The 17,423-nt window shown below is 36.3% G+C and overlaps 1 protein-coding gene across 9 annotated transcripts in view; it reads right to left on the minus strand.

The window, feature by feature from the left end:
- HERC4 (HECT and RLD domain containing E3 ubiquitin protein ligase 4) overlaps positions 1-17,423 on the minus strand; it is a 136,110-nt gene that overhangs the window by 64,781 nt on the left and 53,906 nt on the right. For all 9 annotated transcript variants that reach the window (XM_049645117.1, XM_049645114.1, XM_049645118.1 and 6 more), the window contains one exon: positions 8,592-8,752. In XM_049645117.1, coding sequence (XP_049501074.1) covers positions 8,592-8,752 — 161 coding nt within the window. The remainder of the gene's footprint in view (positions 1-8,591; positions 8,753-17,423) is intronic.

Raw genomic sequence — 17,423 nt, forward strand, 5'->3', positions numbered from 1 at the left:
AAATGGGATGTATTTCACTTATGCACAAATTTTACAAAATATACTGATGTCTAATCTTGATTCCTGACTTACTGAATCTCTTCACTTGACATTCTTTGTTATTCCTGGTAATTAGGTCTTAGGATTATCATGTTATATCTCAACATTTTTTTTTGAAAGAGAGAGTGCTTGAGGGCACATGTGCACTATTGGCAGAGGGGCAGAGAGAAGAGGGAGAGATAATGACCTTAGTCTAAATCAAGTTGGACACTTAACTGACTGAAGCACCCACCCAGACGCCCCTCAACATTTTTCTTCTGTAAGAAATTATAGTCTTCCACATTTATGAATCAGATGTTAAAGGAGTCACTGACTTCTTTGAGAACAAGCTTAATCGTCACCTTTAGAAACATTTTATTTAAAAAACTTCTTGGAATAATGTGTTTTGCATGTCACAGAAACAACCAAATATCCCTGTCAGCTATCTTATTCTTATAATGAACCCTCATCAGATCTTTCCATTTGACAACTATCAGCAATAAATTAGCAACACACATTTTAAGCTTCAGTCATCTATTGATAGTTTTTGTTTTACTCCGATGCTTGCCTGAAGTTTCTCCTATAAACTCTGACACGGCCAGAGTTTGTGTTTTCAAAAAAAGGACATCTCAGATACATGCGAAAAGAACTGTACCAGCTAGATGAAAGCACTTATATTTCAAAGAATAGACATTTAGATACAGGCTTCTGAGGAGACAGTTAACTTCACAACATACCAGCGGACTGTATTAGAATTACTCCTTTTTTTAAAAGTCTATAAGCAGTTTTATGAAACTGCAAATCCAAAATCCAACAGAACAAGAACACCTCTGGAAGGAGGAACTGATGAAGGAATGAACTGATGAAAAATTTATTGTGGTTATTTGTTTAGAATAATGTTTAATTTTGTTTTAATGTTCTGGGGTTTTTTTGATATATAAGGGAACTATTTGTCTTCCTAAAGTTATCTAATTCACAAGAATTTTGTAAATTGTGCTTTGTTAAGCTGAAATGAAACATTAAAAATGGTATTTCCTTCTGCCTCACTTCAGCTTGCCAGTATCTCCCAGAAAGGAGCTTGCATCCTCATGTGGTATCTCAGTTTTTGTGGCTGCAGCCCAGGGAACACCTCTCCGTCACCTGGCTCATGGGTCTCACAGGACTGTAATCAACACAGAAAGAGTTCTTAATCAGCTACCACCCCTAGGGCATAGCAAGAGGCAACAGATGGAGACTTCCAATCTTTCTGCAAGAGTCCTATTAGCTTATCTTTGTAGCTGTAGTCTGAGAGGCAGGCTTCTAATTAAGCATAAGTCTCAAGATTCTACTTGTAAGGATACTCTCCAGAGACCTCAGAGGGAAGGCCTTACCTCTGTGCTCTCCCTCTGCCACACTCCAGAGCACCAGTATCTCCCAGAGGGGAGCTATATACACATCAGTTGCTCTGATTTTTGTGGCTGCCGCCTAGTGGATGACCCTTGATTGTCTGGTTCTGGTTGATAGCGGGACTTGCATTCCTGGGAGAGGAGGTCCCATGGGCTGTAACAATCAAGAGACAGTTCTGGGCTGGCAACCCCCCCACTACCACCACCACCAGTGCACAGCACAAATAGCAGACTGAAATATATCTGTCTTTCTGTGAAGAAGGCTTATTTGCATGTCCTGGAGCTTCAACCTTAGGGGTAGGCTTCTGGTTTAGCATACATCTAGTGACCTACTGAGGTGACTGATCTCTGGGGACTGAGGCTAGTGGATGCCATCTTTGCCCTGTACCTCTGCATTACTTCAAGTCACTGTTCTTTCCTGGGAAGGAGCTTGTACCACTGTCTGGTGCCCTGATTTTCATGGTTGCTGCCCAGGGCGTCCCTCTAGGATCTAGTGGCTAGTGGGACTTACGCTTGTGATCCCCAAAGAATATACGTATTTGCATACTTTAAAGTCTGCTACCTGAAAGTCTGGTTTCCAATCAGCTTGAATCTAAGTGCTGACTGAGATCCTCCCATTTGGAACACCCACTGGCCTTCACACACCCTCAATTACTGGGAGCGATTAAAAATTAAAGACTGCTTGGACAATCACAAAGGTTTGAGAGACAACCAAGAGCTAGGCAGGGTTGAACTATTTTTACAAAGCTATCATAATCAAAACAGTATGGTATTAGCATAGAAACAGATACATAGATCAATGGAATAGTATAGAGAAGCCAGAAATAAATCCACACATATATGGTCAATTCATTTATGATAAAGGAGCCAAGAATATACAATGGGGAAAGGACAATCCTTCAATAAATGGTGTTGGAAAAACTGGACAGCCACATGCAAAAGAATGAAATTGGACAACTATCTTATACCATACACAAATACTAACTCAAAATGGATTAAAGACTTGAATAGAAGACCTGAAATCATAAAACTCCTGGAAGAAAACATAGGCAGTAGGCCCCTTGACATCAGTCTTAGAGATGATTTTTTGGGTTTGACACCAAAAGCAAAGACAATAAAAGCAAAAATAAACAAGTGAGACTACATCAAACCAAAAGCTTCTGCACAGCAAAGGAAACCATGAACAAAATGAAAAGGCAACCTATGGAAAGAAAATATTTGCAAATCACATATTTGATAAGGGGTTAATATCCAAAATGAATAAAGAACTCATAATCAATAGCTAAAAGACAAATAATCTGATTAAAAAATAAGCAGAGGATATGAACAGATTATTTCTCCAAGGAAGACAGATGACCAAAAAGTAAACAAAAAGGTGCTTGAATCACTAATCATCAGACAAAAGCAAATCAAAACCACACTGAGATATCACCTCATACCTGTTAGACTGGCTACTATCAAAAACATAAGAAATAACAAGCACTGGTGAGAATGTGGAGTAAAGGGAACCTTTGGGCACTGTTGGTTGGAATGTAAATTAGTGCAACCACTATAAAAAAAACTTTATGAAGGTCTCTCGAAAAAGTAGAAAATAGAGGGGTGCCTGGCTGGCTCAGTCAGCCTCGACTCTTGATCCCAAAGTCATGAGTTCAAGTCCCACAGTGGGTGCAGAGCCTACTTAAACAAACAAACAACTCAAAAAGTTAAAAATAGAACTACCATACGATCCAGTGTGGGGAAATAGGTTCAAGACTTCCTTCTGACATAAATGGGTCAGAAAAAAGCTTTGGGCGGAAAGCTGCCACCATGGGGCAAAACACCCAAAGTTAGCCAGTGAGATATTATAATGGGGTCACGAGTAACTTGTTATATCACCTCAGGAAATTAATTTCCATCTGGCACTAATATACTATTGTGCTTTGATCACAAACCCCACTTGCCCCCCAGATCCTTTGCTTCTTACACACACGTTAACAATTACCATCTGATTGTTTTCTTCATGTTCACCACGTGTGTAAGATCTTGAGAGCTCAATAAAAGAGACAAAACCCCTGCTTGGGGCTCTGGTCTCCTCCTGGACATTAGCCTCTCTCATATCCAATTCTGCATCTGCTCTCTTGCTGGACAAGAGAGAACTCCAGACTCATAGTCTGTGACAATCCAGCAATTCCAATTCTGTGTATTTATCCAAAGAAATGAAAAAACGAACTTGAGAAGATACATATGCCCCCATGTTCACTGCATTATTATTTATAATAGCCAAGACATGGAAGCAACCTAACTGCCCACTGATAGATGAATGAAGAAAATGTCTTTCTTTTTCTTTCTTCTTTCTTTCTTTCTTTCTTCCTTCCTTCCTTCCTTCCTTCCTTCCTTTCTCTCCCCCCCCACCCCACACACACAATGGAATATTATTCAGTCATAAAAAAGAAGGAAATCTTGACATTTGTTACAACAAGGATGAACCTTGAGGGTATTAGGCTAAGTGAAATAAGTCAGAGAAAGGCAAACACCCTATGATCTCACTTACTTCTATGTGGAGTCTTAAAAAAACAAAAAAGCTCATATATATAGGGAACAGATTGGTGGCTGCCAGAAGTAAGGGGGGTGGGAGGGTGGACAAAATGGGTGAAGTGCATCAAAAGATACAAATTTCCAGATATAAAATAAATAAGTCATGGAGATGTAATGTACAGCATGGTGACTATAATTAATAATAATCTATTACATATTTGAAAGTTGTTAAGAGAGTAAATCTTACAAGTTCTGATCATAAGGAAAATAATTTTGTAGCTATGGTGAGATTTTAATTACATTTTGCAATGTATACAATACTAAATCGTTATGTTTTATACCTGAAATTAATATATGTCAATTAAAAAAATTATTATCTGATTCTTGGGGTGCCTGGGTGGCTCAGGTGGTTAAATGTTCATGAGTTCAAGTCCTGCATCAGACTCCATGCTAACAGCACGGAGCATGTTTGGGATTCTCTCTCCCCCATTCTCTCTCTGCCCCTCCCCACTAGTGCACTCTCGCTTTCTCTCAAAATAAGATATATATATATAAATACATATATATATATAAATACATATATATTATATAAATATATATACATATAAATACATATTTATACATTTATATATATAAATATAAATACATATAAATACATATTTATTATATAAATACATATATAATGCATAAATATATAAATACATATATAATATACATGTATTTATTAAATTTTATATATTTTTAATATATACATATTATATAAATACATATATAATACATATAATACATACATATATATATGTATTTATACACACACACACACACACACACACACACACACACACACACTGACCCCCAGAATTCAATGAGAATTCAAACTCTTACTAGTTCTCCTTTGTTTTAATAGTAATAGGGCGTCCAGGTAGCTCAGTCGGTTAAGCATCTGACTTTGGCTCAGGTCATGATCTCACAGTTTATGAGTCAAGCCCTGCGTCCAGCTCTTTGCTGACAGCTCAGAGTCTGGAGCCTGCTTCGGAATCTGTGTCTCCCTCTATCTATGTCCCTCCCCTGATCATGCTCTCTCTCTCTCAAAAATAAAATAAACAGTAATACAGTTATTTATATAGGTTCGGTAAGAATCTGTTCCCCTTCTTATAGTTTGTACCTCTTTCATAATTGATTGAACAAATCAACTATGCAACCAAGTACTTATCTGAAGAACATATCTGAGAACTGGATTTTAGGTATGACAACTCATTTTAAGGAACAAAGGCTGGCTGCAGTTATGGAACCAAAGCCTATAATAAAGCCAGTGAAGTAAAAGATTAAAACTTCTCAGGTTTGGGATATTGTCATGGGTTGAATTTGTCTCCTCAAAATTCACGTTGAAGTCCTAAACCGATGCACCTCAGGATGTGACTTGTTCAGAAACAGGATCACTGCAGATGTAACAAGCTAAGTCAAGGTCATTCTATGTATGGTGAGCCCCTACTACAAAATGACTGATGTCCTTATAAAAGGGGAAAATTTGGACACAGATCCACATGGAGAGAGAACGCCATGTGAAGATGAAGGCAGGTATCTACTACTAGCCAAGAAATGCCAAAGATTGCAGCAAACCACCAGAAGTCAGGAGAGACACATGGAACACAGTCTCCTTCACAGCACTCAGAAGAAATTAACCCTGACAACATGTTTATCTTGGACTTCTAGCCTCCAGAACTGAGTCAATAAATTTTTGCTCAAGATATCCAGTTTGTGATATTTTGTTACAGCAGTCCTAGGAAACTAATGTAGTTGTCCAAACTATATACATTCTAAAGAAAGATCTTCCCTGGCCTATACCAAGTTCCAAGTCTGGAATATTCTGTTAACAATGTTGTTGTTTACCTGTGATCTTAAGGTCCCATTAGATAGTTTATGCTAACAATGTGATTTAGGTGGGGGCCATGGGCTTCACCTCTGGAGGGGCTGAGAAAATTAAATTCACATTTAACTAGTTTTTATCCTACACAACTTTAGTACATTACAAAATAATTATCAACCATTATATATATTATATACAATACATACATATAATTTGTGATAAAATGTACATCAAATTTACCATTTTAACTGTTTAAAATGTACAATTCAGTGGCATTAAATACATTCAAAAAGTGTAACTATCACCATTATTCATTTCCATAAAGTTTTTATCAACCCAAACAGGAACACTGCACTCATTAAACAACTCCTTGTTCTCCCCTCCCCCCAGTCCCTGGTAACCAGAATTCTACTTTCTATCTCTATACCTTTGACTGTTGTTGTAGGTACCTCATTTAAGAGGAGTCACTTGATATATTGTCCTTCTGTGTCTGGCTCTTTTGAGTGAGCATAATATTTGCAAGACTCTTCCATGTTGTAGCATGTATCAAAATTCCATTCCTTTTCATGGCTAATATTCAATTATATACATATACCACATTTTTTTCATCCATTCATCTGTTGATGGGACACCTGAGCTCTTTGTACCTTTTGTCTACGGTCAATCAACAATGTTTTGATGAAACGAAGTTGCAGCAAAACAAGTAATTTTAAAATTCCATTTCCTTTCCCATTTGAACGCAAATAATCTCAAGGTACACAGTTTCAAAGATAACAAAATGCATCCATAAGTGACTAAGCTTTACAAATACATGATTTCCTTACAATATCCATGCTGTTTTAAATTATATAATCTCTTTATTATGTTATTAACAGTGCCTTTTGGGTAAGAAACTGATATAATAAAACTAACATGCCACTAAGGACACAAGAACAGTATTACTAAAATAAATGTACGTCCTAAACCTAAGAGTAACTGGAAGAAAATGAAGCCATATACTAAATACAAAATCAAACAAAAACAAGAAAAAATAGTATGATATCCTGACCTTTGCTAAATGATAAAGTGTAACTGATAGTTACTTTACCTTTTAGTTACTAAAAAATAAATAAATAAAAAAGAATCTTTAAGGCCATTCATAAAAAGTTATGGACCTTTTCAAATATCAACCTTTATAGTATGCTCATCGCTGAATAAAATATTGAGAGACACAAGTCTTACAACTCTAAGAAAAATCCCAAAGAAAATCAGACACAGATAAAATGAACAGGAACAAAATTCTGAGAAACAGTTTAGGATAGTAAAGGAAATGTATCTATTTTAAAAAAGCACATTTTACGGGCACCTGGGTGGCTCAGTCGGTTAAGCATCCGACTTCAGCTCAGGTCATGATCTCGCAGTTCATGAGTTCCAGCCCCGCATCAGGCTCTGTGCTGACAGCTCAGAGCCTAGAGCCTGCTTCGAATTCTGTGTCTCCCTCTCTCTCTGTCCCTCCCTTGCTTGTGCTCGGTCTCTGTCTCTCTCTCTCTCTCAAAAATAAACATTAAAAAAAATTAATTCAAATATTTCAAACTCTTTAGCAAATAAATTAACACCAATGAAAAAATAACTAGGTCCACTAAAAAAATAATAGAAAATAAAAATAAATCAAAGACTTGGTTAAAGCCATAGGGATACAGAAGCAAATTTAAAAATCTTATATATATATTTTTTAACATTTATTCATTTTTGAGAGACAAGAGTGTGAGTGGGCGAGGGGCAGAGGGAGAGGGAGGCACAGAATGTGATGCAGGCTCCAGGCTCTGAGCTGTCAGCAACAGAACCCAACACAGGGCTTGAACTCACAGACCGCAAGATCATGACTTGAGCTGAAGACAGACATTTAACTGACTGAGACACCCAGGCACCCTGCAAATTTAAAAATTTTAATACTCTGAATAGGTAATATATTCATATGATCCAAATTTCAAAAAAACAGGAAATATTATATATTTTAAAGTCCAAAATAAATTGAAAGCAGAATCTTCAAGAGATATTTGTACACCCATGTTTACAGTGGCATGATTCACAATAGTAACAAAAGGCAGAAATAATCCAAGTGTCTATCAACAGATGAACAGATAAACAAAATGTGGTATATATGTACAATAAAATGTTATTCAGCCTTAAAAAGGAAGGAAATTCTGACACATGCTACAACATGGATAAACTTTAATGACATTATGCTAAGTTTATGAAATAGCCAGCCACAAAAAGACAAATAGTGTGATTCCACTTACATGATGTACCCAGAGTCAAGTCAAATACACAGAGACAAAATGCAGAACAGTGTCTGCCAGCTATCGGGGGGAGTAAATGCAGACTTGCTGTTTAATGAATACAGAGTTCTAATTTTGCAAGATGAAAAGAGTTCTGGAGATCGGTTGCACAACAATGTCAATGTACTGAACACTACTGAACTGTACATCTTAAATGGCTAAGTTCATAAATTTTGAATAATGTCTATTTTGCCACAATTAAAAATAAAAAAACACCCCTTCCCACCGGCATCTAGCCACCACCCAATTCCCATGTGCCTAGCCCTCTGAAACCACTTTTACTAATTTACCATGAGTTTCCTTATGCATACATAAGCAAGCATAAACAAACTAAGCAAATATGTGCACTGTTCTACATCTTGCTATTTTCATTAAACAATGTATCTTACAATTCTTTCATTCAAATGTAGAAAACTTCATCATTTAAGAGCAGCATTTTAACAAATAACTTTAATGTGTATAGCAAAGCTTTAAAATAACAGAACTTACCAATATCTGGTGGACACTGCCCATTATAAGGGAACCAATTTCCTTTCACAGTGAAAGGACTCTTCCTGTTGCTTGTTGAACCAGTTCCTAGCTGCCCGTTACCACCAAGTCCAAAAGAATAGATTCGTCCTGATGAAGGAACAAAAGCAGAAGTGTGCTGCCTAGAGTAAAATGATAGAAAATCTCAGACTTAATGTTACCTTCCAAACAATTTACATTTAGAAAAGCTTAACAAATATTAACTGATGATTTTTCTTTTTAAAAATACATTAACAAAACTATTATACTTCTTAAATTATCTGTACATAATATTAAAAGTCTTACTGTATATTCAATGAATTCTGTGCCACACATGTAGGCTGCATTAACATGACCCAGAAAATTTCCACAAATGTCCAAATTTAAAAAGGCCCAGATCTATACTAGAATCCCTTATAAAAGATGATTCAGCACAAGAGGTAGCATCTAACTAGGATGTCCAAGTTAAGTTCTCCCCTTCCCTTCCCTGTAACATTCTAGCCTGAAGCTTTTCTATGAGGGTCCACTACCAGGGCACCAATCAAAAATTTTACAATAAGAAACAGGCAAGTAATCCACTACCAATCTTCTGATTGGTGTGTGTGTGTCTGTGTGTGTGTCTGTGTGTGTGTCTGTGTAATAAAATAATAAAACAAAGTTTCCTTTCTCTTCTAAAGAAAGTGACCTTACATACATATGCACCCAGACTCCTTTGGAAGTGGCAGAGGGGAAGCAAACCTTGGAAACTGAAGATCTGATGCTGAAGAAAACCCACTACTCAGTGAACCTGATGTTTCACCACTGTGTATTAAGGAATGGGTTAAAGAGGATAATCCAGCTCAGGCCTTGTGTTCCTCAACTTGTTTTATGGCTTCCATCATTTCTGGCAAATTCTTAAGTATCTTTTCTATAAATATTGTTTGTCTCACATTTATTCAATTATTTTCTCCTTGATAGTGTTACATAAATGTTGCACCTTCCCAATATATCCTACCAGTCTCTTAATCTCTCTTTTATATCCATGCCCCTTGTGAGTAATTTCTCTGGATCTGTTTTTCAAATCTCTACTTTTCTCTTTAGCAGTGTGTCCAACCTGTTGTTTTAATTACTCACTGAATTTTAAGTTTCAATGACTACGTCTTATCTCATTTCTGAAGTTCCTTCCCCCTCCCAAATCTGCCAGCCTCTTATTTCACTTAAAAACTGTTATACATTGTGAAACTTAATACCTACACACCAACCCAGGACTACTTTGACAAGCCCCAAACCCACCTTATGGCAACCCTGTGATAACAAATTCTCAGAGGAGATTCAAATCAGAAATGAGACCAAGGACAGAAAAGTCTCCTTATGAGCAAGGGAATATTTCATTGTGAATTCTTTCCATGATGTGGTTTTATTGGGAGGACATGGTTTCTCAGGCCTCACTAAGGCCTCACTAATGCTTCTATCAGCTCTTAGGCCTCATCTCCTGTCCCAAACTCCTTTGCCCTCTATGGTATACTGTTTATCAAAAAAGCCGAAAGTATTCCTCTCCCTATACCCATTATGCTTATAATATGACTTCTGTGGCTATTCCCACCAAGATGGGGAATCTATTTCTCCATGTCTTAAATCTGTTATTATGCCTTACAAGTGGCTTTGAATTCTTTCTCCCTCTCTCTTTAGGAACCCTGTTCTACTATCAGGAGACTAACCCAAAATAAGTGTTTGAAGAATCACATACAACCTGGGGCAGAAACAAGCTGTCCCAGCTAAGGCCATGCCAACTACCCAAACCCTAGCCAGATAACCAGCTGATGAACTGAGTCCAGCTAAGATGAGAACTGGCCAGCTGAGCCTAACTGAAATTACTGAACCAAAGAACTATTAGCAAAATAAAAAACTGTTTTAAGCCACTGAGTTTTGGGGTGTTTTTTTTTTTTTTAGCAATATAAGCTAATTAATAATTACCTACATTTGCAAATTCTTTCAGGGCACCTCCAAAGTCAGTTCAAACAAACAGCTATGGTTTCTAGATTTGTTTTTGCCCTGTGGCATTCCCTTTAGTTCCTGGCAAACTAATCTATGTTATTTAAAAGGTTTTTTGATTCGAAAGGGCTTTCAAGTTATCTAGTCTATCATATTACTGAAAAACTAAGTAGAATCTAACAACCATTTTACCTTTGAGGCAAGGGCAATCAAAATTTTTTAATCAAGGATACTCTTTTAACAAATGAAATGTTAAATGGAATCCTAGCATATAAAATAGATTAACTGCTCCGGTCAAAGGGTTTCACATTGCCCAGTCTGCCTCTTTTAGGACTGTGACATCTCAAAAGAACATACAGCTTAAAAATTACTGCAATCCTGGTTCATTAAAGTCCTCCTCAAAATGGTCTACTAAAGTAGTGGTTCTTAAACCTAGCTGCATAATGGAATCACCTAGGGATTACGCTAGGCAACAATATACATTTCTTTCGGGGGGGGGGGGGGGAAAAGGGGGAAAGGGGGGCAGAGAGAGAGGGAGGGAGAGGGAGAGCGAGAGAAAATATCCCATGAGGGGCGGAGAGGGGGGTGGTTAGGAGAGAGAGAGAGAAGTGGGGCTTGAACTCAAGAACCATGAGATAGTAACCTGAGCTGAAGTCAGATGCTTACCCAACTGAGCCATCCAGGTGCCCCAACAATATACATTTCTAAAAACTCTCCAAAAGATAACAGCATGAAGTCAGAATTGAGAGTTACTAAATAAACATAATAATCCTAAATTCTAGATTTGATATAATAGCTCAAAAACATTATAATATTATACCACTGGAATTTGAACCTTTTGTTTTTGGATCATCTCCTTGATGGATTCACGTTTCTTATGTTTCTCATCTGCTTCCTTCAGGAGGCTTTTGACAATTATTCGATAAGGAAATTAATACATCTTATTGTACCAACTACCTGGAAGTCAAACTGGTCAGGATACCATATGCCTACCTACATTCCCCACATAGGTAAGTCTTTGTATCTCAATCAATATATAACTGAAAATTCTTCCCCAACACAATAAACATATTAAATTTCTAGAAAGAACTAAGTTCACAAAACTAAAAGTAACTATTCAAATAATCTTACCTGTTAACAATTACAAAATTAGATAACATTATTTTAAAATATTGTTTTATAGTCTTTTAATGGATTATGCATGAAGATAAACAAGAAGAGATGAACTCTCTAAACTTCAGGCAACATATATTCATGTGTAACTTCAGCAGTACAAATAAGGTTTGATAATAAGCACTCCTGGCTCATATATATGTTGAGTTTTGATTTACTTTTTATGATAAAGTCTAATTCATACATTGGAAAAGGAAAGGAAGGCTTTATCAAATCATTCCCATAATTTTTCAAATACATAACCAAGCACACAAAACTGGGCATACAAAGAAACAGGGCACCATGAACAAAATTTAACAGAAAAAAGAAACAGAAATAGATCCCAAAGATTTCAGACGTTGGAATTATCAAACACAAGAATCTAGAACAACCATGTTTAATAATTTTTTAGTGTCCAAGAAATAAAAGCCAAACTTGAAAACGGACAACTGGAAACACTAAAGAAAAAAAAATTCAGATTTTAAAAAGAACCTGTAAGAACTACTAGAACTAAAAAATCCAAAATAACTGAAATCAAGATCTTGAACGACAGATTTAATGAAAAATAGATACAGCATAAGAATGGGCTGAAATATAAATAATAAAAACAATCAGGAAAGCAGCAAAGAGGGTCAAAAATGTGGAAAATAAAGAATGAAGCTACAAGGCAGAGTATGAAGATTCAATATACATCCAATCAGAGTTCCATGAAGAAAGGAGAAGCTATGTCTAAACAGATAATAGCTTTGAATCCCCCATAATTGATCAAAGGTATTATTCCAGACTCAAGAAGCCCCATAGGAAAATGAGGAAATCAGACCCTGAAAAATGAAAGCAAAACTGGAAAAAGATTTAAAAAGAAACACAACAGGGGCTCCTGGGCGGCTCAGTTGGTTAAGCGTCCGACTTTGGCTCAGGTCATGATCTCACAGTTCATGAGTTCGAGCCCCGCATTGGGCTCTGTGCTGACAGCTCAGAGACTGGAGCCTGCTTTGGATTCTGTGTCTTCCTCTTTCTCTGCCCCTCCCCTACTCATGCTGTCTCTCCATCTCTCAAAAATAAATAAACATTTAAAATAAAAAAAAAAAAAGAAACATAATACCTTCAAAGGAGCAACATACTAATAGCTGGCTTCTCAATAAGCAAAGCCAAAAGACAATAGAATGTTATCTTCAAAGCACTGAAAGTAATTACCAAGCTAGAATTCCATCATAGCCAACATCATTAAAGAATTAAAGTGAAATATGGGAGGCCTGGGTGGCTCAGTCGGTTGAGTGTCTGACTTCGGCTCCAGTCATGATCTCACAGTTTGTGAGTTCAAGCCCTGCATTGGGCTCTGTGCTAACAGCTTGGAGACTGGAGCCTGCTTCAGATTCTGTGTCTCCCTCTCTCTCTGCCCCTCTCCCACTCACACTCTGTCTCTCTCTCTCTCTCTCTCAAAAATAAACAAACATTAAAAATAAAAAAATAAAAAGAATTAAAGTGAAATAAAACATTTTTAGATAGATAAAAGAGTGTGCAGATCTATTCAAAGAAAATTCCAGAGGATGTTCAGACCAAAGGAATTGGAAAATATGAAGAGCAGAAAAAAAAGGTAGTAAATATATAGGCATTTCTAAATGTACACTGACTATATGAAACAATGTTTTTGTGAAGTTTAAAATATAGAGAATGAAAACTTGGGAAAGGTAAATGAGAGGTCCTCATAATGCCAGAAAAAGAAAAAGTTATTTATTAATATAAATTAAAGATAAATGTTGTTTCCATTTATGTTTAAAGTAACAACTAAAAAAGAAGGTATAGTTTCCAAATAAGAAAAGGGAATTACACACACTTAAAAAACTATCAATCCAAAGAAAAGAAAATTAGAGAAGAAAAAAATAAAATATTTAAAGATAGATAGTAGGGCACATGAGTGGCTCAATTGGTTGAGTGTCCAACTCCTGATTTCAGCTAAGGTTATGATCCCAGGGTGGTGGGATTGAGTCCAGCACTGAGCTCCACATGGAGTGTGAAGCCTGTTTAGGATTCTCTCTCTCTCTCTCTCTCTCTCCCTCTGCCCCTCTCCCCTAATCATGAGCATTTGCTCTAATAATAAAACAAAACAAAAATAAATACAATACAACACATTATACAATAGATGACAAAGACAACATAAAATATTATGGCAGGATTAAATACAAATGTATTCGTAATTACAAAACTGACAAAATGGTCAATTTAAAGACAAAGATTGCCAGAGTGGATTCTTTTATTTAATTTGAATACAATTAACATTCAGTGTTATACTGAATGAGAAAATCCCAGGCAGGCTCTGTGCTGTCAGCACAGAGCCCAATGCAGGCCTCAATCCCATGAACAGTGAGATCATGACCTGAGCCAAAATCAGGAGTTGGGACACTTAACCAACTGAGCCACCCAGGCACCCCTTTTGTTTCTTAACATATGAGTGCAATCATATAATATTTGTTTTTCTCTGACTTATTTTACTTAGCATTATACCCTCTAGATCCATTCATGTTGTCGCAAATGGCAAAACTACCATACTAAATTTTTAAAGATCTAACTTAATGCTGTTTACATGATAGTCATCCAAAACCCGCAGAAAGACAAGGTAAAAGATTATGTATAAATGAAAAATATGTAAAGAATGAATATAACATACAATATAGGAAAAAAATATATAAGTAGGAGTAGCCCTATTAACATCAGATAAAAAGAGACCCAGGGGTGCCTGGGTGGCTCAGTCTGTTAAGCAACCTACTCTTGATATCTGCTCAAGTCATGATCAGGCCCCACGATGGGCTCAGAGCTAAGCATAGAGCTTACTTTGGATTCTCTCTCCTTCTCGAACTGCCCCTCCCCAACTTCTATCTATGTGCACTCTCTCTCAAAATAAATTTTAAAAAGTATCATTAAAAAGTGGTCTAGAGGTCACAATCACAATGATAAAAATTTCAATTCACCAAGAAGAGATAAAATTGGAATTTTATGCACTTAAGATGGACTCAAAAGCAAAAACTGTCAAACTTACAAGAAAAAATTAAAAACAGTCAAACAGTATAGAACACTGTAATATTTCTTCTTCAGTGACTAATTAAAAAATGGTCAAGCAAAACAAGCCAACAAACAAAAATGCCACACAGAAGATCTGAACATTGTTAGAAAAACTTTACATAATTGAGGCACCTGAGTGGTTCAGTCGGTTAAGCATCTGACTCTTGATTTCAGCTCAGGTCATGATCTCTCAGTTCATGAGTTCAAGCCCAGCGTCAGGCTCTGTACTGACAGAGCAGAGCCCACTTGGGATTCTCTCTCTCTCCCTCTCTTTCTGCCCCTCCCCTGCTCGCTCACTCTCTCTCAAAAATAAAAATTTTAAAAACTAAAAATAAAAACTATATAATGGGCATATACAGAACACTGCATCTCACCACTGAATGAACTAAAGACTGAAATGTATGAAATGAAAAATATACACAAAATATGGATCGTAAAGAAAAAAAGTGGGTTCTGTGAAAAGATTAATAAATTGATAAACCTCTAGAAATGGAGGTTTAAAAAAAAAGATCAGGAAAGAAAGGAAAATTTACCAACATCAAAACAGGAAAAAAACAAGAGATCACTATAGATCATACAAACATAAAAAAAATTTTTTAAGATAATACTGTAGTCTACTGAAAATATAATTCCACCTCTTTACTATCCTGTAGTATTAAACATGCACAGTCTTGTTACAACCTGATGGTAGATAAGCACCATGCATTCCCCCTACCTTAACCTTACTCTTGGTCATGTAATTTGTTTTTGGTCAACAGGATTTCTGAAGCAGAAGCTTGAGAAGTACACGTACAGGTGCTACTCCCAAAAAAAATAAAATACCCAGAGGTAGCCACTGTTCTCTGGCCTGAAATGAGACCCGTAACAAAGCCATCCCTGCTCAGCTGCAGACTGAGCGAAGTCTCCCTAATGGTCATACATCTTGAAACAGCTGTCCCAACTTGCAGCAAAAATAAGAGCCACTCCAGGTGACCCATAGCCTGAGAAAGAACCATCTCAGATGATCCATAGAGTAACAAATAAACATTTATTTTTATAGGTCACTGGCATGTTGTTTGTATAGCAATAGGCTAATATAGATACTGAAATTTTACATTCACATGTTTACAATTTAAACAAAAATGGAAAAATTCATAGAAAAATCTAAATTACAAATAATGGACAAGAAAAAATTTTAAAGCTACCTTATAAAGAAACTGAAGAATGTTTTTAAAATTCCAGAAAAGAAAATACCAAGCCCAGATGGCTTTAAATGACAAGGTCTACTAACTTCTAAAGTGGTTCTCTTTCAAATAAAGAGAAAACAAGGGTATAATCCCCAATATATATTATTAGACTAGCATAACCTTAATAATAAAACCTGGCAAAAATAACAACAAACGTGAACTACTGGGACTTCATCAAGATAAAAAGCTTCTGCACAGCAAACAATCAACAAAACTAAAAGGCAGCCTATGGAATGGGGGAAGATATTTACAAATGACATATTGGATAAAGGGTTAGTATTCAAAATCTATAAAGAACTTATCAAACTAAACAGCCAAAAACCAAATAGCCCAGTTAAGAAATGGGCAGAAGACATGAATAGATACTTTTCCAAAGAAGACATCCAGTTGACTAACACACATGAAAAGATGCTCAACACCATTCATCATCAGGAAAATAACAAAGTAAAACCACAATGAGATACCACATTGCACCTGTCAGAATGGCTAAAATTAACAACATGAGAAACAACAGGTGTTGGCGAGGATGCAGAGAAAAGAGAAACGTTCCTTTTGCACTGTTGGTGGGAATGAGAACTGGTGCAGCCACTCTGGAGAACAGTATGGAGGTTCCTCAAAACACTGAAAACAGAACTACCCTAAGATCTAGCAATTACACTATTCAGTATTTACCCCGAGGTACAAAAACACAAATTCAAAGGGATACATACACCCTGATATTTACAGCAGCATTATCAACAATAGCCAAACTGTGGAGAGAGCCCAAATGTCCATCAACTGATGAAAGGATAAAAAAGTTGTATATATACACAATGGAATATTACTCAGCCATCAAAAAGAATGAAATCTTGCCATTTGCAATGACATCAATGGAGCTAGAATGTATTATGCCAAGCAAAATAAGTCAGAGAAAGACAAATACCATATAATTTCATTCATATGTGGCATTTAAGAAACAGATAAACATATGAAAAGGGGGAGGGAAAAGGAGAGAGGGAAATAAACCACAAGAGACTCTTAACAATAGAGAACAAATTGAGGGTTGATAGAGGGAAGTGGGTGAGAGATGGGCTAGATGGGTGATGGGTATTAAGGAGGGCACTTGTGATGAGCACTGGGTATTGTATCTAAGTGATGAATCACTGAATTCTACTCCTGAAACCAATACTGCACCCTATGTTAACTAAATTAAAAAAAAAAAAAAAACCCACAAAACAAAAAATAACAGAAAATTACAAACCAAGCTCAGGGATAAACATAAATACAAGTAATATTTTTAAAATATTAGTAAACCAAATGCAGCACTATACAAAATGGTAACATAGATGATTAAACTGGAGCTACTACAGAAAAGTAAAGCTGTTTTTATTTACTAAAATCCATTCATATAGTTCACCAAATTAACAGA

This window comes from Panthera uncia, chromosome D2, assembly GCF_023721935.1.
Source record: "Panthera uncia isolate 11264 chromosome D2, Puncia_PCG_1.0, whole genome shotgun sequence".
Taxonomy (NCBI): Eukaryota; Metazoa; Chordata; class Mammalia; order Carnivora; family Felidae; genus Panthera; species Panthera uncia.